This window comes from Myotis myotis, unplaced genomic scaffold (genome assembly GCF_014108235.1).
Source record: "Myotis myotis isolate mMyoMyo1 unplaced genomic scaffold, mMyoMyo1.p scaffold_m19_p_2, whole genome shotgun sequence".
Taxonomy (NCBI): Eukaryota; Metazoa; Chordata; class Mammalia; order Chiroptera; family Vespertilionidae; genus Myotis; species Myotis myotis.
This window is the reverse complement of record NW_023416324.1, coordinates 137,302,578-137,324,843: the sequence shown is the minus strand read 5'-3', so window position 1 is coordinate 137,324,843 and position 22,266 is coordinate 137,302,578. Positions and strand designations below refer to the sequence as shown.

Genomic DNA, 22,266 nt, shown 5'->3' with positions numbered 1-22,266 from the left:
GTAATTAACATTACATTTCTTATAATAATCAGGGCAGTTAACATCCTGTACATACATTGTGAACTCATGCAAATATTTCTGTAAAATAGATTCCTCAAAGAAGAGTTGTTGGGTTGAGAGGTGTGGATGTGTAAAATTTTAAAAGAGACGACTGCCATATTGCCCTTTAAAAAGGCTGAACCTTTATACTTTACAACCGTATATGAGAATAATTGTTTTCTACATTCAGCATTAGTGGACATTACCAATTATTTTTTACTTGCTAAGAATGATACTTGAAAAACAGTGGTAATAACTAGTAATATTAAGCATTCTTTTGCAAGTTTGCTGTTTAATTATTTAGCAAATTGTTTTTATGGTTTATCCATTTTTTATTGGATTTTCACTGTGCTTTTTTTAATGTGCCCTAGTATAGTAGTTTCAAAAAAAAAATATGTAGTTATTAGTATACTTGTTCCTTGAGAGTGAGAAATTAATTTTTTCATTCCTTTCTCTCTAGTACCTAGAGTAGTGCTGATAAATAAAGGGTTTCTGCTATTTCTGACTGTCCTCTAAGAAATACATGGCTACGCCGAAACCGGTTTGGCTCAGTGGATAGAGCGTCGGCCTGCGGACTGAGAGGTCCCGGGTTCGATTCCGGTCAAGGGCATGTACCTGGGTTGCGGGCACATTCCCAGTGGGAGATGTGCAGGAGGCAGCTGATCGATGTTTCTCTCCCATCGATGTTTCTAACTCTCTATCTCTCTCCCTTTCTCTCTGTAAAAAATCAATAAAATATATTTAAAAAAAAAAAATACATGGCTTGCTGTGTTAGTGAAAATAAAAAATATAGCTTGTTTTTAATGTATTATTTTTAGTCATGGACCATTCCACTCAGTGTTAAACTTTTCTTGTCATGACACCTAAAGAACACTGTAATTTATTAAGAAACAAACAGTAGCCCTAACTGGTTTGGCTCAGTGGATAGAGCGTCAGCCTGTGGACTCAAGGGTCCCAGGTTCGGTTCTGGTCAAGGGCATGTACCTTGGTTGTGGGCACATACCCAGTAGGGAGTGTGCAGGAGGCAGCTATCGATGTTTCTGACTCTCTATCCCTCTCCCTTTCTCTCTGTAAGAAATCAATAAAATATATTAAAAAGAAACAAACAGTAACCACACATTTTTTTCTACTAGGCTGTTTATTTTGTATAATGGTATATCTGTACCATGGACCACTGTACAGGTAACTTAATGTTTCAGTAAATTTTCAACTTTCGTTTTTATATATTATAGGTACATTTACACATATTTCTTTTTTCTTATCCCAGGAATTTTATTTATAAGAGTCTTTTTTTTATTTTGTTTTCATGGTGACTAAATATTTTTTTTCCTAGAAAACTATTTCAGGTTTTGCACATGTTTGTGAAACACAGGGTGGGCATGTTTTTAATTTTTTTTTTAATTGTCTAGATGCTCCAGAATCCATCCGAGTTTGCACAGTCAGTAAAGTCCTTGCTGGAAGCACAGAAGCAGTCCATTGAGTCTGGCTCCATTGCTGGTGGGGAACACCTCTGTTTCATGGGCAGTGGCAGAGAGGAAGAAGACATGTATATGAACATGGTCCTGGCACACTTCTTACAGGTAATGCTGGCAGATTATTTCAACTTTGCTTTGTTATTGCTATCACCTTTAAAAAATTCTTGCCCTAACAGGTTTGGTTCAGTGGATAGAGCGTCGGCCTGCGGACTGAAGGGTCCCAGATTCGATTCTGGCCAAGGGCATGTACCTTGCTTGCGGGCACATCCCCAATAGGGGGTGTGCAGGAGGCAGCTGATTGATGTTTCTCTCTCATCAGTGTTTCTAACTCTCTATCCCTCTCCCTCCCTCTCTGTAAAAAATCAATAAAATATATTTTTTAAAAAAGAAATTCTCATAGGCATTTTTGTGCTGTTATCTACATTGTTAAATTTATCTGTATGTTTTTCTTTTTAAAAAAATATATTTATATTGATTTCAGAGAGAAAGGGAGAGGGAGAGAGAGATAGAAACATCAACGGTGAGAGAGAATCATTGATTGGCTGCCTCCTGCATGCCCCCTACTAGGGATTGAGCCCGCAACTCGGGCATATGCCCTGACTGGGAATCAAACCATGACCTTCTGGTTCATAGGTCGACACTCAACCATTGAGCCACTCCAGCTGGGCTGTATTTTTTTTTTTTTACAGTTTGTATGTTTTGTGTCTTGCCAAGAAAGGTCTTTCCCCCAGAGTTTTCTTGCATGCTTATCAGATTTCCGTTTTTGTTTAAGTTGTGAAGGTTTTCTATGCAAAAAGTATGTAGGAAGCAAAAAATAAAATTTTTTTCCCTGGTAGCTAACCAGTTAGTTATGCTATCAATTTTAAATACCACAATTTTAATATACTGAATTCTTCTATACGTTAGCATCTGTTTCTGGATTATTCCATTGCATTGATCTTTACCTTTATTCATGTCCTAAGACTATTTATAGTAGCTGTGTAATTCATTTTAATATATTCACTATTTTTAGCTACCTCTTTTTGTGTGTTTGAATATAAATTATCTTCAGCGTAACTAATCTGTATTTGTGACTTTATGCAATCTGTTCTCCCCCTCTACAAAGCCGTACTCAGTTAAAGTCCTCTTTTTGTGTAACCCTGAACTATGGAATCAGGAAGACAGTGGTGTGGTGTTGCACAAGCCACTCAACTTGGGTCCTTCCTATTCATGTTGTATTTTACTGGGAATCAGGTTTGAGAAAATTATTGTAGAAGACAGAATCCTTGAAAGACAAAAGAGAAGTACTGAGATATTTGGGGGAGAGACTATAAGATAACTTTGTACTTTATTAAAGAAAAGATTTTAGAAATTTATACAGAATAACAAATAGCGACTCAAACTCACTTTATTTATAAATTTAATTGGCCTATTCAAAAAATGCTCTGGTATAAACTGCATATTGTGAGGGCGGTCGGATAGCAAAAATTTGGAATATTGTGAACTCTATTTTTATAATTCAAGTTCTTGATGTGGCTTAGAAATTTCCCTCCCAATTTTTATCATGGATAATTTCAAAGAAATCCAGAAGTGCTGAGATTTGAAACCTATAAACTCTTTGTACAGACATAATCACATTATCATTATTAGACTTTATTATAAAAAATAACATAGTGTTCAGGTTTCCCTGAATTTCCCAATATCCAAAACAAGACATTGCACTTGAATGATATCTTTTTAAGTCTTTTTAAATTTATAGATTTATAAGTTATCTTTCAAAATATATTTCCTTGCATGTATTTGTTAGAGGGGAAATTGTTTGTAAAATGATAACAGTCTGTCATTTTTTCCATTCGGAATATTTGCTTTTATATTTCCTTTTTATAAAGGACACACTATTTTGAAAATTAAAAAAAAAACAACACTCTAATTATATCCAAAAATACAACTTACCTGTTTTTCATTTGACTCTTTATTACACTATTGGAACTATAATACAAATAAAATTACAGTCTTGTTAGAGCCATGAAGTTCTTCCTTTCTTCCCACCCAAGTACCAGACTTTACAATACACAAGGTAAATGTATTTACCTCTCTGTGCCAAAGTCCATAATGTTAGCATATAACCTTATATTACATCTGTCAATGTTTACAGAATTATCAGGAGTTTTAATTATATTGCATTTTGGAATAATTTAAAGTTTATATTCCATTACAGAAAAACAAAGAATATGTGAGCATTGCCAGTGGAGGATTTATGGGTAAGATTTTAATTTATTAATCCCTTTGCCTCCACTTTTCAGTGGAAATTATATTAATCAGAGCTGATCTGTAGGTAACTAAGTCAGTTAATGGGTATTTTCTCTCTTTAGTCATTCAGTATTTTCAGAAAAGACAAAGCCAGCAGAACATACGTAATAGACAAATATAATAGGAAATTGATAAATATTTAATGGAAGACTCTATAGATGTGTTTAGTTAGCTTGTATTTGCAAAAGATATTTTTGTAAAGATGCCTGAATAACTGCCCACATGACTTGCCTCTACAGAGGAGAAGTAGATAGGATCTAGGAAAGGAATAGGAGGAATACTTTTCACTGTATCTGTATACCCTTTCTACTCTTGCTTTTTAAATTTGTTTTGTTTTCATTTTATTTTTGAACTGCTTGAAGATATTAGCTGCCAGAAAAATGTTGGCTCAATGGAATAAAACAAATAAGCTGATGTTTTTAAATCTGCAGACTAATATCTGGTAATCCAGGTTAGTAAAATAATTGACAAAAATCTCTGCAGGCAAATATTTGAGAATTTATGAAGAATTAGGCCAGAGTCATAACATTTAGAGTTTTCATTTTTTACAAGAGATGTTATTTAAGGGGACAGACTTGCAACTAGTAAATAAGTCCTGCAGTACTAATGTACAGTATAGTGAGTATAGGCAATGCAACTGTATTGTGATCATCAAACTTGCAAAGAGCCTAGATCTTCGTTATTACCACCATGAAAAAGAAATAGTAATTACATTATCTTATGTTATAACTTAGTATTTTCAGATTAGTACTTGTTTCCTTTTTGTCCTTATGACATTAGCAAGGATCATGATTACCTCCCATATGTCGTGGCCTGATAATTATCTTTGAGGCTCAGACATAGAGTGATCTACAGAAGTGATTATTTTAATAAAGTGTTAAGCAAGTATTGGCCTAAAGGTATGAATTATTTATTTTCCAAGAAAACCTCTTTTTCCATAGCAGTTAATGCCTAGACTGCTTTTTTTTTTTTTATTATGGCAAAGATTAATTGATATCTCCTTATGGTAAAATAAAAGTCACCGTAGGTTTTCTTTCTTTCTTTTTTTTTAAATTAGAGTTTACATTCAATATTATTTTGTATTTGTTTCAGGTATAACAGTAAGTTTTCTATTAATCTTCTATGTCATAAGAAAATGTTGCTGAAATTATCTATTAATACTTGAAAGATTACCTTCCAAAAAGGAAAATATCAAGCCTATATATACAGTTATTGTCACCCGCAGGATCAGTTAAGAAAAGCGATATATGCGTACAGAGGGCATTAGAAGGAAGGAGGAGAGGAAGGGAAGGCTTTCTGTGGCTAGAAGTCCTTTGCTCCTTTTCAGAGGTGCAGAAAGAAATACCTGTAATCATGTCTGTGGATCCTTTTTCATCCAGCTATGACATGTTTATTATACTTCTCTAGTAATGGATCTTTCCAAAAGGGGTTGATTTGATGGGTTTTGTTTTTCTTCTCATTTATTTTAAGCATTGCAGCAGCACTTAGCAGATATTAATGTGGATGGACCAGAAAATGGATATGGCCATTGGATTGCTAGTACCTCAGGCTCAAGGAGCAGTATCAGTTCTTCTGTTGATGTAAGTGTATGTGTCAAATATGTCACCACATTAAGATAAATACCCAGGAAAAGTGATTAATTCATAAACCCCACCATAACAGAAATAGGGTCAAAATTATCAAACACATACAATGAGGAGTAATGTTTTTGTGAAGTTAATGAGATGACTGAGCAGGTCTGCACAGTTAAACTAGCCTGGAGTGCAGGAGGCCTACCTGCTGAATCCACATTTCTCCCTGTCCGACTGCAGTTTGGTATCACCTATTGACAGTTTTCTGCTTCAGCTGAAATATTCTGAGTTCTGTGATGCTAGCAGTCTCAAGTGAGCTTATTCTAGGAATCTCCCAATCAGTTTGGGCCAAGATAATACTGAGGCCAGTGGTCCCATTTCCTGCATACCATGTCTTCTCCCCACCACAGACATAGACTAGAACTTTAGTCCACCCATATTTGAGAATGGGTCATACAGAGGAAGACTGGAACCCACTGCCAGTTCCATAATATTTAAATTTTAGGAGGCAGCTGATAGATGTTTCTCTCTCATCAATGTTTCTAACTCTCTATTCCTTCCCCTTCCTTTCTGTAAAAAATCAATAAAATATATTTAAAAAAAATGATTAAGCTTAGTGAGGAAGGCATATTGAAAGCCAAGACAGGCTAAAAGCTAGATTCTTATGCCAAACAGCCAAGTTGTGGTGCAAATAGCAAGAGAATATGAAGTAAAAGTGAAGCCTGAACGTGCCACTGTATTACTGCAGTCTCATTTCATGAGTGGGGGAATTGCTTTTATGGATGAGCAAAGAAAGTGGTTTCTTGTGATGGAATCTACTCTGGGTGAAAATGCTTTGAAGATTGTTGAGATGACAAAGGATTTAGGATACTATATAAACTTATATATAATACTAGGGACCCAGTGCATGAATTCGTGCACCTTGAAATAAACTGTGGGTCTCGAGGCTGCGGTGGGCACAGGGGCAGGTCTTGGCCCATCTTCCGTGCCCCTGCCCAGCCCCTTCTGCTGCGGCCCCCAGCCCCCTTGTCTGCCAGCAGCCCCGCTCCCATGTGTTGACGGCACAGAAAGATTGGGGCTGGTGCCAGCAATGGGTGCAAGCAGGGCTGGCGCTGTCAGCAGGTGCGAGTGGCAACTGCTGCTGGATCGCCCCTCGGGAGCAGGGGAAGGTAGAGAAGCCCGCAGGGGCAATCAGGGCTGGCAGCCGCCTCTTGCACCCGCTGATGTCATGGAGTTAACGGGACCAGCGCCAGGCACCAGTAGCAGGTGTGAGCGGCAGCTCCAGCACTGGCTGCAGGTGCGAGCGTGGCCGGCACCGTCAGCGGGTGCAAGTGCCAGGCAGACCGCAGCGCGGGAGCAAAGAATTTTCAGTAACCACCAGAGGCTCTCCCCAATGACAGTGACCAGCACCCCACCTTGGTCTGGCACCCCTGCTCACCTGCTCCACCATCCCCCCGTGGCCGCTGCCCGCTATGTTTCACACATGCCCCCTGGTGGTCAGCGCACATCATAGCAACCAGTTGTTTGGTTGTTCTGCAGTTTGGTCTATTTGCATATTAGCTTTTTATTATATAGGATTTATTAATTTATGGTTTATATATACTAATAGTTGATAAACCAGCACCAGGGTTTGAGAGGACTTACTCCAATTTTTAAAAAATTTCTACTGTAGGTAAAATGCTTTCAAATAGCATTGCATGCTACAGAGAAATTGTTCATGAAAGGAAGAGTTAATCGATGTGGCAGACTTTATTACTATCTCATTTTAAGAAATTTCCAGTCACCCCTACCTTCAGCAACTACCACCCTGAGCAGCCATCAGCATCAAAGCAAGACTACCAACAAGATTACAACTCACTGAAGGCTCAGATGATGGTTAGCATGTTTTAGCAGTTAAATGTTTTTTAGTTAAAGAATGTACATTGTTTTTTAGACATAATGCTGTTGCATACTTAATAGACAACAGCATTGTATAAATATAACTTTTATATGCACTGGGAAGTAAAAAAAATTTATGTGAGTGTGACTCGTTTTATTGCCATATTCACTTTGTTGTAGTGATCTAGAACCGAACCCACAATATCTCTGAGGTACGCCTGTATACTTTCGCTCATTTTTATAGAATAATCTGAATTAAGAAAAGCTCAAAAACTTGATTACTTGTTGAATAAGGAAGGTAACTTCACACTCCACACATTTATATGTGCAATATATGTCCTCATTTTTTGTTTCTATCTTCCATTTCTAAAATGGTTTCACCTAGGGCTGCCATATCAAATTGATTGTGTGACTTAAACAACAGAAATTTTTTTCCTCAAAGTTAGGGAAGCTAGAGATTCAGGATCAAAGGGTTGGCTGGTTTGATTTCTCCTGAGGCCACCCTCTGGCTTGCAGATGCCACCTTCTTGCTCTGTCTGCACATGGCCTTTTTCTGTGTGGAGCACCCCTGGTGTTTCCCCCTCTTCGGTAAGGGCACCAGTCACGTTGGATTAGGGCCCACTCATATGACCTCATTTACACTTCATTACCTCTTTAAAGACACTGTCTCCACATACAGTCACTTTCTGAAGTGTACTGAGAGTTAGGACTTACACATAGGAGTTTAGGGAAGGGAGAGGGACACACTTCAGTCCATGACATTTAGATAACTTTTAGCAGTAGTGTCTGCTAATTGTTTGGAGAGAAGTTCTTTCTTTCTTTCTTTCTTTCTTTCTTTCTTTCTTTCTTTCTTTCTTTCTTTCTTTCTTTCTTTCTTTCTTTCTTTATTATTTATTTATTTATTTATTTTTCAGGGAGAATCTTCTAATGGCTTAAATGATAGAGGAATGAAATCACTAGTAAATAAAATGACTATTGCTTTGAAGACAAAATCCGTTAATGTCAGGGAAAAAGTTATCAGTTTTATTGAGAATACATCAGCTCCTGTGGATCGGTGAGTTGCTCGTACAGCATGGGTTTATGATGAGTAATTAAAACTAAAAAGTATCTTACAGTAAATATTAGTTGACTCGAATGTGTTCTAGAAAAGGATCATAAAGTACATTTTTTAAGTTTCCATTATAATTATAAGATGTTCTATATTACTGTAAAATTTGTCTACAGATTACTTTTTTTTCTCTCCTACTGCTCAGAATAAGGTGCAAGTAATGATTCTGCCCCTTCATGCCATTTTTTAAAATATATATTCAAATGTCATTTTATGTTTTACTCTTCATATGGTAGCTGCTTCCCACATGGCAAATGTATGAGAATCAACTACCAAATGGAGTAATCTCTGCAGGAGCCTCTTCCTCTGCTTTTGGAATTTAAAACCTAGAAAATCTGGCCATGCTAAATAAAGCAGAAATACATTTTCTGGAGTTCAATAGTTCAGATCTTCATAGAATTTTGTTCACAGAATATAAGAGACTCTTAGCTTCCCATTACTTACAAATGAAGGACATAGCCAACAAATAATAAGCAAATTTATCTATTATATTGTTTCTTTCTGGAATTGTGAGTACACAATATATTTTTGTCCACACATTGATCTTTCTTGTTCCTAGAGTTCAAAGCTAACCTAATAATTCAGTGCAGAATTTGTTTCTAAGCAAGCTTGATCTTGGCAGTGTGTTAGAGTATTTAGCTTCACTCATGTTTTACCTGTAGTATCCTAGGAAAGTTGAAATATTTGTCTTTAAGAACTAAATGTCAGGAATTTACTATTTGTCACTTTTTAAAGTATATATACATACGAAAATATATGTTTTCCCATCCAGTAAATAGTAAAAAAGAAAATAGGTTATTTTCACTAATTCAAAAAATTGTATCTTGTCTAAAATGGTCAACTGGTAAATAATGTTAAAGTGTTTTACCACAAAATATTTCTTTTGCTCATTAAATTATATGTCTGCTCTTAAAAGCCTTTAACATTTTTACTTTTAATTAGTGCATTTTGAATTACAGTACTACTATTGCTACATTTTATAGCCTGAAAATTAAATATTTTTATTTTAAAATTCATTAATTTTATTTTAAAATGAACTAGTGATAAAATGAAAAGACTTTGTTAAGGAGTCACTTGAGACAGGCTTTTAAAATTTTTCTTTGTGCTTTGGATGATTGAAACATCTTCTTTATAATGTACACTCTGGGTTAGAAAAACTGATTGTGCTATATTTTTGTTTTAAAACTGTTGTGGTTTTATAATCATTTTGTTCTGTCCTCTGCCTCAATTTGCTGTAGAATGTCTTTCAATCTTCCTTGGCCAGACAGAACATGTACAGAGCGGTAAGCCAATGAGTAGAGCAGCTTTGTTGGGCCATCCTTTCCTTTAGCATGCTTCATGCTGTCTATAAGCCTCACGCTGTCTTGGCTAAAATTCCATGTAACTGTTTCAAATGCTAAACTTTTCTCATTCTGCTTTTAGGAGCACATGTGACACTGATCTCTTTTTGGTTTTTTCTTTGATCATTAAAAAATTTTTTTCTTGCATGCTTCCTTGTATCTCCCATTCCTCAAATGAAAAGCAAGTGCATTTGAATCCAAGAATTTCATAAACCTGCAGCTTTTATTCTGAGACAGAGGGAGGTAAAACAAAGAAAATAAGTAGTTGCAGAGTTGACAGACTATTTAGCTTTGGAGATCATTTACTTCTGTGTCCTGCCCTAATGGTAGAGAAAATTATAGTACCTGGGGAAAAAGCACAATTCATGGTTCAAAATTTTGGGTAATTCATGTTCATTATGTCATCTGTAATAATAAAAGCATAATATGCAAATTGACAGAACAGTGGAACGACTGTCCAGACAACCTTCTGGATGAAGCCGGGACTGCAAAGGCCTACTCTTGCACATATTTCATGCATAGGGCCTCTAGTTTTATGATATTTTAGATTTTTCTTAATAAAGTGTAGGTATTTAGGTTCATGAGTTAACATATAAATTGGTTCCAAAGAACCACAGTTCTGGAGTCCTGCCTTTGGTTTTCATTGAAAGAAATTGTCATGATGGACATATTAATGTATTACCCATCTCTTCTCTGCCTCATTGAGATGGGCTGTTTGTCATTAGATCCCATAAATTTGAAAGGATCTTCAATTAGGATGAACAAAAGAACTTTACTTAATACTTGTATATGGCTTAACAGTTTTTATACTCATAGAATGTTTCTGCAATTTAAATTAGAATATCAATTATAGCAATACCTATGAACATTTTAAAAGAAAATCTTGTCATACTTTGACTGTAAGTTAAGCTTTAGAATAATGGACTTGACTTTTTCTCAGGTCATTTCAATATTCCCAGTGACTAGAAATATAATTTTTAAAAACAATAGTTTACTTTCAATTGATTGATAAGGGCTTTTATTTGCTATGACTGTTCGTATAGAGAACCCATTACAAGGGCTTCTATTATAATTTTATCTAAGACTATTTTAAAGGAAATTGCATCTTTTAAAATTATAATGTTTGTGAATTACCACCATTTTATTTTCTCTTATACAACCATTGAATTCATCTGATTTTATTTAACTCCCAAGTTTTCTCCCAGATTCTTAATTTTAAAAAAAATTAAATTATCTTCTCTGGTCCAGAGGCAGATATACCTATTTTGAAAGTAAAATTCTGTGAAATGTTGGAATGAAATGTTAGCTCCTGAGCTTAGCAAATTAAGTAAAAACCTTGTCAAACTATTTTGTAGATGCTTCTGTTATTATTTTTACTAAGAAAGAATAGATATGCTGCTTTAAAAAAGAAGTCCATCCATTGAATTTTATTAATTTTTAGCCAGTCTTTTAAGAACCATCTCAGTAATCTTTAGCAATCTTCTTATAAAAACTCCATTGTGGTTTTTTTTCTATTTGTCTCTTCAGATACTTGGTTTCTGATTCAAGCATTCACTATAAACATTACCTTTATTACTTTCTATGTTGTAGCAAGCAGTTTATGCTTTAATATCAGGAAAGAAGCAATAATTTAATTCTCATATAATTTTGTAATCTAGACTAGAGGCCCAGTGCACAGGATTCGTGCACTGGTGGGGGGTGTGGCCTGTGGGGATTGGCCTGCTCATCCTGGTCAGCGGAGCGACTGTGGACCCGCCCCCTGAGTGGCTGCTCCTGCTGCAAGAGCAGCTGCTCATCCAAGTCAGCCCAAGCAGTGCTCCCTCTGTGGGAGCACACTGACCACCAGGGGGCATCTCCTGTGTTGAGCGTCTGCCCCCTGGTGGTCAGTGCGCATCATAGCGACTGTCTACCGGTCATTCTGATCATTCCACTGTTTGGTTGCTGGGCTTTTATTAGATAGGATGGCACTAAAGTATTCTTAGATAAAGCTATATTATCTTTATCTTTGCCCTTTGTAAGAAAGCTGAATCTGAGTTTCATAGGTTTTTGAATTTTTATCTAATGAGAATAGTTTGATAATGTACAGGGTAATTTTACATTAGATTTATTTTAACATAAGCTCAAATTATTTTATGATTTTAATTTAACCAAAGTGTAAGCTATGTAGTGATTAACCTAACTTATAATTCCCAAAGAATGTCTGGTTATACACTCAACTCAAATTGATTTTCTGTTGAGGAATGTTGTTTTGAAGAAGTAAAAATTTAAGCCTTTCAACAAAATTAGGTTGTGATAAGATTTTTATTGATGAAATGTATTAGAAAAGTATTTAAAATACATGTTTGATATCCATCTTGTGGAAAAATTGAATTCTAAGGCTAAGTAATGATAGGGTAACTTGATTTTTTCCCCACTTTGGACTCTCTTCTTACTTTATCCTACAAATAATAAAATGTTTATTCCCCAAAGTATTTTGTTAAAATTATCTGCAAAGTAATGAGGTTAAGTTTTTATGTTAAAAAAGAGGTAATACTTCCTGCAGAACTAACCAATTTTGAGTTTACATGTTGTTTAGGCTTCTTTCACTTGAATAAGAAAGGCAGATTCATTTCATGGCTTATGTTTATGTATTAGAAGTAGAATCTTAGTTTCTATTAAAATTAACGTAACAATAATAAAAAATGGGAGGAAAAACCTTAAGATACTTGCACAGCCCTATGAAAATTTTAAGCACTCTTAGAATTTGAATGTTTGGTTCCATAATCTATATTGTCTAACAAACATGTATGTTGCACTTGCTATATACCAGGCATTGTTCTGAGAGCTTTAAAAAACATTAACTGGCTTGCCCAGCCAGCATGGCTCAGTGGTTGAGTGTCAACCTATGAACCAGGAGGATACGGTTTGATTGCTGGTCAGGGCACATTTCTGGGTTGCGGGCTCAATCCCCAGTGTGGGGTGTACAGAAGGCAGCTGATCAATAATTCTCATCATTGATGTTTCTCTCTCTCTCCCTCTCTGAAATCAGTGTGTAATTACACACATACAATATTAAATGGTTTAATTCTTATAACCATGAAGGGTAGATGTTATTTTACAGATGAGAAAGCAGAATCACAGAGAGGTTTAGTAACTTCTCTAAGGCCACACAGATCTAAGCATTGTTTTCTTATCTTCACCCAAGGACATGCTTAGAGAGAGGGAGGGGGAGAGGAGAAATATCGATGTGAGAGAGAACATCAATTAGTTTCCTTACGTAAGTGCCACAACCCAGGTATGTGTTCTGACTGGGAATTGAGCCGGCAACCTTTCGGTGCATAGGACAATGCTCAGCCAACTGAGCCACTCTGGCTGGGCTAAGCCTTGGTTTATAATGAATATTAAAATTGCTTCAAATTTAATATTTACAAATTTGAAAACATTCAGCCACCAAGTCGTTATGCCACTTTTGCTAACATTTCCTTATCTTGTTTCAATTTCCTTAACATAGCTATCCTAAAACTGGGTTGTACGTGGGCAAAGAACATTTACATTTGTTTGAGTAGTCAAATGATACTTGGCTAAAATCTTTAATAACTTATGTGATGTTCCCCATCCCCCCCCTAAAATTCTTTGAATATAGGCATGTGAGCAGCAGTGACAGAGTGGGCAAGCCTTACCGTGGTGTGAAACCAGTGTTCAGCATTGGGGATGAAGAAGAATACGACACAGGTGTAGTACTACACTTACTTATAGACTTCTTTCCTCAGGCACCAGGAGTGATTATAAAGATTATTTTGGGAGTAGCAAACAACTGCTTTAAAAAAAAAAAAAAAAAAAAAAAGACACAGTGCCCAGCCAGTGCGGTACAGTGGTTCAATTCGCAGTCAGGGCACATGCCCAGGTTGCGGGCTCTTCCCTGTTTGGCAGCCAATCAATGATTGTCTCTCATCATGGATGTTTCTCTCTCTCCCTCTCCTTTCCATTCTGAAATCAATAAAAATATATTAAAAAAGAAAAAAGACACAGTGAGATTCTGTAGAGGAAATTAAAGACTGGTGTTTTTTATTAAGAGTTCGTCTGAAACATCTGAGGTTCTGCCTATTAGAAATCCAAGGCGAAATGTTGCGTAGCCAGTTGATTATAGGAGCCTTTAATTGAGGAGACAAGTCTAAGTTGGTGATAATTTCAGAATCATCAGTGTACAAATAGTATTTAAATCCATGGGATTGAATTTAAAAACCCTGATCCATCCACCTAGGAGATTGAGAGCTGTGGGACCAAAGTTCAGGGACTTCCAAAACAGACATCTGAAGAACCTGTTGAAACTAGAGGCAGTATTTTAAAGGGCCACAAGATGGGGATATTGTGTCAGGGAAATTTGTCATCCTCCATGCGGTTGGTTGTCTTTCTTTATATTTTAAAAAAGAATTTATTACTTTGGTTCATAATCCCACTGCCAGATTATCCTGGTTAAGTAATCATAATTAATATTAATATGTATATTAAGTTAGAAAAAATAAAACAGTACATAAATGTACAAAATATGAAAAAACTCCCATATCTCACCTTGCCTTTTCCAGTTAGTAATACATGTTGCATATTTTCTATCTCAGCCCGTATACCTCCTCAATTATTTTTCTATCATGTGAACCTACCGTAATTTATTTATTTCATCTTCTTCCATTGACATTTTAATTTTTATTTCTGTTTCAAATGACAACGGATTTTTTTAAAAATATATTTTATTGACTTTTTACAGAGAGGAAGGGAGAGGGATAGAGAGTTGTAGTAACATCGATGAGAGAGAAACACTGATCAGCCCTCCTGCACCCCCCTACTGGGTATGTGCCCGCAACCAAGGTACATGCCCTTGACCAGAATCGAACCTGGGTCCCTTCAGTCTGCAGGCCGAGGCTCTATCCACTGAGCCAAACCGGTTAGGGCAACAACGGATGCTTTTATACATATATGCACATGAACTTTTGCAAGTACATCCAGATGGTAAATTCTTGGCAGTAAGATTGCTAGGTTACAGGGAATCACATTTGACATTTTAATCCATGTTAAAAAATCACCTTCCAGAAAACTTGCATTGCAGTAAATGTAATTTTCTACTTCCTATTTCTAAATTTGTTTCTTTTGCTCCTTTTCCCCCACCCTCTCTGTTGCCATCATCCTGTTATATATCTTTCCCTGAATATCTCAACTCCTTCTATTAACAAGTGAATGAATAAATTATGGTGTGTTTACATAATTCATACACACACATATTTACACTATGGAAAACTGCACAGTAATGAAAATGAGAAAACTAGAGCTGTGTGTGTCAACATGGATACATTTTATAATGTTGGGAACGGGGTAGCCATTACAAAAGAATACAATTGAATAGTCTACTTATATAAATTTTACTTAAAATACAAAATACTACTCTATATTATTTAGGGATATTTATATAATTAAAGATTAACTATATGCAAATATAGTTAAAGTATGGAACTGGTAACACTAAACTTGATAGCCACTATTTCTTAGGAAGGAAGAGGAGTGTGATTGGGGAAGAGGAATGTAGATATATGAGATTTCCTTTTTTATTGTATCTTTACTAGAGGCCTTGTGCATGGATTCGTGCACCAGTGGGTCCCTTGGCCTGGCTTGCACCCTCTCGCAACCCGAGACCCCTCGGGGGATGTCAGACTGCCAGTTTCGGCCTGATCCCCGCAGGCCAGGCCGAGGGACCCCACAGGTGCATGAATCTGCACAGGACCTCTAGCATGCATATAAGATCTTTGGTTAACCTCTTCACGCCCTCTCCCCTCCCCTCTTCCTTCTGAGATTCATCAGCCTATTTCATGTTTCCATGCCTGTGCGTTGAGCGTCTGCCCCCTGGTGGTCAGTGCATGTCATAGCTACCGGTGGAATGGTCAATTTGGCTTTTATAGATATAGATATTTTGAAATAATTATTAAAAAGCAGCCGAAACCAGTTTGGCTCAGTGGATAGAGCGTCGGCCTGCGGACTGAAAGGTCCCAGGTTCGATTCCGGTCAAGGGCATGTACCTGGGTTGTGGGCACATCCCCAGTAGATGTGCAGGAGGCAGCTGATCGATGTTTCTCTCTCATTGATGTTTCTAACTCTCTATCCCTCTCCCTTCCTCTCTGTAAAAAATCAATAAAACATAAAAAAAAAAAAAAAAAAAAAAGCAAAGGGAAGAACATTTATAATTATTAATCCCAGGGACCATAATTTCTTTTTCTTAAATGAGAAGAACAAAATAATTAGGATGTTTTCTATTTTTCTCATGAAAATAATATAGATTTTTACTTATCTATCCCAGGTTGGATTTGTTGTTGTTTTCCTTAAAATCTGGAACCAGCAAGAAAAAAAGAACTCTGCTCTATTTGCCCTCAAAATAGGTGTTCATTGTTGGAAAATTCAGCCATCTCTCTACAGACTAGTCAGATTTCATAGTTATGCTATCTAAATAAAAATGCTTAAATTTCTTAGATAGTTTAATCTCAGTATTTTCACCTGACTTTTTCTTATCATATAGAGCAATTTTTCATAACATTATTAGTATTAGTGGCATAAAGAAATATAGTAGCAGCATTAGAATTAAGTCCTAGCTGGTTTGGCACGGTGGATAGAGCATCGGCCTGTGGACTGAAGGGTCCTGGGTTTGATTCTGACCAAGGGCACATGCCCAGGTTGTGGGCTCAATCCCTAGTAGGGGGCATGCAGGATGCAGCCGATCAATGATCCTCTTTCATCATTGATGTTTCTATCTCTCTCTCCCTCTTTTTCTCTGAAATAAATAAAAATAAAAGAATTGACTAGTGTGTTTTTTTCAAAGTACTAATGAAATTGTTTTTCAAGCTGTTAAGAAATGTATCATTTTTGAAATTGGTAATGCCCACTTTTAATACTTTAAATTTTTTATAGATGAAATTGACAGTTCTTCCATGTCAGATGATGATAGAAAAGAGGTTGTAAACATTCAGACTTGGATAAACAAGCCAGACATCAAGCATCATTTTCCTTGTAAAGAAGTGAAAGAAAATGGACACATGTTTCCTAGGTACTTGTAAAAAATGTCTTCTTCAGAAGTACAATTGAATTTAGAGAAGTTAATAATATAAAACCAAACTACAAAAGAAATTTTATCCAAATACAATAGGATATAATTTCCCTCTGTTAATATGTGTCTCGAGTTTTAGAAAGATTTTTAATGTAATTTTTTTTTGAAAAATTTAAACAAGAAATGTTAAAGAAACAGTACATTGAATACCTTTATAAACCTCTCTTAGATTCACCAGCTTCTAACTTCTTTTCACACTATCCCATCTCTATTTGAGTGTGTATATACATACACATATACACTTGAATTTCCCTTTTATCAAGCCATTCAGAAGCAGCTTAAATATAACACTTAACCCTAAACACTTCAGCATAAATCTCCCAAGAAAAATCTCATAACTCAAATAGTATTATTACCTTTTAAAATCGTAAAATTTAACATGATTCAACATTCAGTCCATATACTTAAATTTTTCAGAGTGCCCCCAAAGTATCTTTTATAGTCTTTGTTTGTACTTCCTGATCCAGGATCCAGTCAGGGTTCACACACTGTATTTGCCTGTTATATCTATTTAGTCTCACTCAATGTTCTACACCCCATACCTGTTTCTTCATGATTAATGAATCCTGTGAATCTAGGTCTATTGTTCAGCTGAATATCCCACATTCTAGACTTTTCTGGTATTTTCCTTATTGTATTACCTAAAAGTGTATGAGTATTATCACTGTATTAAAGCTGATACACAGGGTGGGTGGTGTTAATAATTCTGTGCACATTTTGTCTTTAGGGTACAGTTACAGAATATTATAAAATATGTAAGGCAGCCCAACTATTGCTTAGTGGTCTTTGCTATTAGGCATATGCTATGATGTGTTGAATGAGAATACTTTGTGAATATAGACAATACTGTTAAGTGTGGAGGGTAGTATATTTTATATACCATATAGAATAGATTCTACAAATCTGTTATTTTAAATCTATTACTTTAATTGTATTGTACTTTTTATAAAATACTAGAGGCCCGGTGCACAAATTCATGCACGGGTGGGGTCCATTGGCCTGGCCAGCCATCGGGACTGTCTTGCCCAGTCCTGATTAGGGCAATCTCCGCCAGCTGGCCGGGGGGAGGGACCGCAGGAGGTTGGCCGGCCATGGGAGGTTGGCTGTGGGAGCACACTGACCATCAGGGAGCAGCTCCTGCATTGAGTGTCTGCCCCCTCATGGTCATTGCATGTCATAGCAACCAGTTGTTAGGTCATTCAGTCACTTAGGCTTTTATATATATAGACTAGAGGCCTGGTGCACGAAATTCGTGCACTGGGGATGGGGGAGTCCCTTAGACCGGCCTGCACCCAGTTCAGGACCCCTCGCTCCTTACTGCCTGCCTGCTTGCTGCTCCTTGCTCGACTCACTTCTCCTTAGCACTGCCACGGAGGTGGGAGAGGCTCCCACCACCGCTGCTGCTCTCACCAGCCATGAGCTAGGCTTCTGGCTGAGCGCACTGACTACCAGGGGGCAGCTCCAGCATTGAGCGTTTGCCCCCTGATGGTCAGTGTGCATTATAGTGACTGATCATTCTGGTCATTCTGCTGTAACAGTTATTTAGGCTTTTATTATGTAGATTATACCTTTGTTCTTAGTGATAGGTTTATCTGTTAATAAAACATAAGGGAAAACTAAAAGCTTTTATTAGGTAGCTTATCTATAATAAAAACATAATATGCTAATTAGACCAGACAGCCAAACAACCTTCTGGATGACCTTACGGCTAAAGCCGGAGCTGTGTGGGCCAAGGCAAGCTGCCATGGCTGAGAGGGTGAGGCAAGCTGCCACAGCTGCGAGGGCCAAACCCCTTGCACAAACTTTGTGCATCGGGCCTCTAGTCCTATATAATAAAAGCCTAATATGCTAAGTGTCTGGTCGTCCATTCAACCAATCAAAGCATAATATACTAATGGTATGCTAAGGCTGCTTAACCGCTCGATATGTCGTTCATTGACCACCAGGGGGCAGACAGTCAACCAGTTGCTATGATGTGCACTGACCACCAGGGAAGCAGACAGTCAACTGGTCAACCAGTCCCTATGATGTGCACTGACCACCAGGGGGCAGATGCTCTGACTCGTAGGTTAGCTTGCTGCTGGGGTCTGGCTTGTTGGGACCAAGCGAGACAGGCCAGATACACCCTGGAGCCCTCCCACAGTCCATCCCCAGCTGGCCAACCTCCCGCGTCCCTCCCCGAACCCAATCGTGCACCTTGGCCTGGCCTGCACCCTCTCACAGTCCGGGACCCCTCGAGAGATGTAGGAGAGCCGGTTTCAGCTCAATCCTACAGGCCAGGCCAAGGGACCCCACAGGTGCACGAATTTGTGCACTGGGCCTCTAGTTTGTTTATAATGAACCTTTGTATTTTTAACTCAAAAGTAATTTCATCTGGAGTTGAACATTTTTTGTAATTGGGGCTATTGAAGTAATAGCTATTTTAAATGACATTTTAAAAACATTCTTTTTCTTTTTTAATGCTTTTTCTCTCAAGTCATCTGTTGGTTACTGCAACACATATGTACTGTTTAAGGGAGATTCTTTCACGGAAAGGATTGGCTTATATACAGTCTCGACAAGCACTAAATTCTGTGGTTAAAATTACATCCAAAAAGAAACACCCTGACCTAATTACCTTCAAGTATGGAAACAGCAGTGCTTCAGGAATAGAAATCTTGGCAATTGAAAGGTAAGATTTTCTTGGGATGATATTGTCTAAATTATTGAATTAGTTCATTATTAAACATGGTTTGTTTCTCTATTTAGGGGAAGAGGTGGTGGAATAGGATACTTGAATCACTTTCATTAATGTTCTTTGCTGTCTTTTTCTTCCAAATTCTTAGTCATCTGTGTTTTAGCCGTCAGCACATGATTTTAGTAAGTACCATAACTAATTAAACTTTTTGACAGAAGGATCTTTAAGAGTAACCTGTACCAGTGTTGCACTAAATGCTGGTTTGCAATCAAATAAGTTTTTTCAGAATATAAGTCAATGCTTTTATTTTCTTTCATCAAATTCTTATTTTTTTTTTAAATGTCAGTGAACTAAGCAGTGTACTGAATGGTGTAGTTAATTTGCAATCTAGTATAAGCTCCTCCTTGTCTCATTATGAACCAGTGACAAAGAGTTCATGGACTAGCACAGGGCCATATACCACACTGATCTTGATGCTAAACCATATTTAGTCTTATAAATAACAATGTGAAGCCGAGAGGGATTAAATGACTTTCACATCTTCACACCTACCTTCTAACTCCTGATCTGCAGTTCATTCCACCTTGCTGCACACTATGAAAAATCACCTTGCTTTTGCATTTAGATTTTCTTTCAAATATGCTTATGAGTATATGTTGAGTATATGTTAATATATAAGTTCTGGGGAGTACGTAGGAGGACATTTCTGCTGGCTTTGTAAGTCAGAGAAAGCCTCCCACTGGAGGTGACAGCTAAGCAGAGTTCTGAAGAAAAAGTGCCATATTAATATGTATATATTTTCCCCCCACAGGTATTTGATTCCAAATGCAGGAGATGCTACCAAAGCCATAAAACAACAGATCATGAAAGTGTTGGATGCTTTGGAAAGTTAATATAAAAGAAAAGTATTTCAAAAGAAATTAAGGCAACCAAGAGAAACATGGACATTTTCCTGACTGAATACTAACTGGAGACCTTTCATTTGCTCATGGGGATATTTGAATAGCAGTCTTAAAAGTTTAAATTATTATAATTAATCTCTGGACAGTTAATTTTTGAATTTTTTTCTTTTGCATTTTTGGCTTTGTAAAATGATTCATTATAAAAGTCAGTTATTAAGTGACTTTGAAGTAACTAACCCTGTGCCCTTATGAACTAAGGGAGCAGAATGCAGTTCTGTTTTGAAGAGCTGTTTTAAGGGAACATGCATCACTTTTAGATTTAAAAACAACCATACACATATATATATATTTGCAATGTCTTCACTGAAAACTAGAGATAGAATTAGTTGAAGAGAGCCTGTTAATTGCTACATTTGGTTTTACCCACTGAGCAATATCAGTAACTAAAAATATTACATAGCTTAATAATTAGCTTGCCATTTCTGATCTTAAAAAGAGTGTTATCTTTTTAATGAAATGGATAAAGATTCCAGCCAACTCAGAAATTCAGTCCAGGTAATGAAATGTTGAAACATCAATTTCCAAACATCTTTGCACCATTAGCTAATAATTTGAACACGAGTGCTTCAGATACTAAACATCATCCTAACGGTTTCAATGGAGCAGTTAAAAGCAATATATATAAGTAGGTAGGCATGTTAAGATTACAGTTAACATTTGAGGACAGAATTGTATCTGTAAAAATGTCATTGGCCTTTATTACAAATGCAATATTTGATTTAGGGTATTTAAGACAGGTGTTGAGCAAACACTGATTTATCCTCAGTGAGATTATGGTCTGTGACCACAAATATCCACTTAAATAAAAGCCAAATAATCAGAGAGCTGTATAAACTACAGTTGTTTTTATCATCACTTTCTGAATTTTCTTTGGTTTTTGTCTTGTCTTATTAAAATTCCAGTGGTTTGAAACTATTTTTATTCTCTTAATATGACAAAACTGTAAAGTGATCTACTTTATTTCGCAGCTTCCTCAACTTAATTTATTGAGAGGTTCATATTAGACATGTTAGGTAAGAGAAATCCAAGAACACATTTGAGGATGTGGAATGACTTCTTGTAAAATCTGTTTGGGAAGTAGCAAATCCTTATAATCTTCACGTTTTAAAGTGTAATGGATTATCTCTAAGGGGTTGATAGGAGAGATATTTAGACATATCCGGTTTGCAGATAGTAATTTTAATTTACTTCATGGAAATCAAGTGAATAAAAGGCAGCATAGGTCATGGTATTTTGATATTTTATTCTAATATTTAAATAAAAAGTTTACTTGAGTGGTTGAAGACATTTGCATGAAATTGCTCCTGGTGCAATAATTAATATTTATAACTCTCTCCACAACTGTTATGTTGCATTTTTTTCTTTTCTTGGCACCCCCTTTAGAAATGTCCTGAAGTCTCATCCCCCCCACCCCATTTCAGTTATAGAACTTTTTACATAATATTAATGTAAAGATGTTTGTGTTAATGTTTATAAATTACAATTGTAAATAAACCAATACAGTTTATGCAAAACTTTGTTCTTAATGACAGTCTCTTTTTCTTCCCTCCCCCATTTGTAAATCTTTATAGGTACCAAAAAAATTAGAAAATCAAGGGCTATTCTTTCAGTGGAATTTAAATGTTCAGATTTCAGGTTTGAAAGTACAGTAAACCCTCAATTTTGCGGAACTCAATTTAACAGACTTTGGATTTTATTTATTTACTAGAGGCCCGATTCATGCACCGGTGAGGTCCCTCAACCTGACCTGTGCCCTCTCCCAATCCGGGACCCCTTGGGGGATGTCGGACTGCCAGTTTCTGCCCGA

The 22,266-nt window shown here is 36.6% G+C and overlaps 1 protein-coding gene across 2 annotated transcripts in view; it reads left to right on the top strand.

Annotated features, from left to right (window-relative positions):
- The window catches only part of TBC1D23 (TBC1 domain family member 23), a 74,817-nt gene extending 52,844 nt beyond the window's left edge, over positions 1-21,973 (top strand). Inside the window, exons 11-19 of one of the 2 annotated variants that reach the window (XM_036347138.1) lie at positions 1,449-1,619; positions 3,712-3,754; positions 5,274-5,383; positions 8,167-8,306; positions 9,599-9,643; positions 13,323-13,411; positions 16,625-16,760; positions 19,297-19,491; positions 20,309-21,973. In XM_036347138.1, the coding sequence (XP_036203031.1) occupies positions 1,449-1,619; positions 3,712-3,754; positions 5,274-5,383; positions 8,167-8,306; positions 9,599-9,643; positions 13,323-13,411; positions 16,625-16,760; positions 19,297-19,491; positions 20,309-20,390 (1,011 nt within the window). In that variant the 3' untranslated portion in view covers positions 20,391-21,973. The remainder of the gene's footprint in view (positions 1-1,448; positions 1,620-3,711; positions 3,755-5,273; positions 5,384-8,166; positions 8,307-9,598; positions 9,644-13,322; positions 13,412-16,624; positions 16,761-19,296; positions 19,492-20,308) is intronic. The other variant, XM_036347139.1, reaches the window with a different exon arrangement.
- Positions 21,974-22,266: the final 293 nt, after the last annotated feature.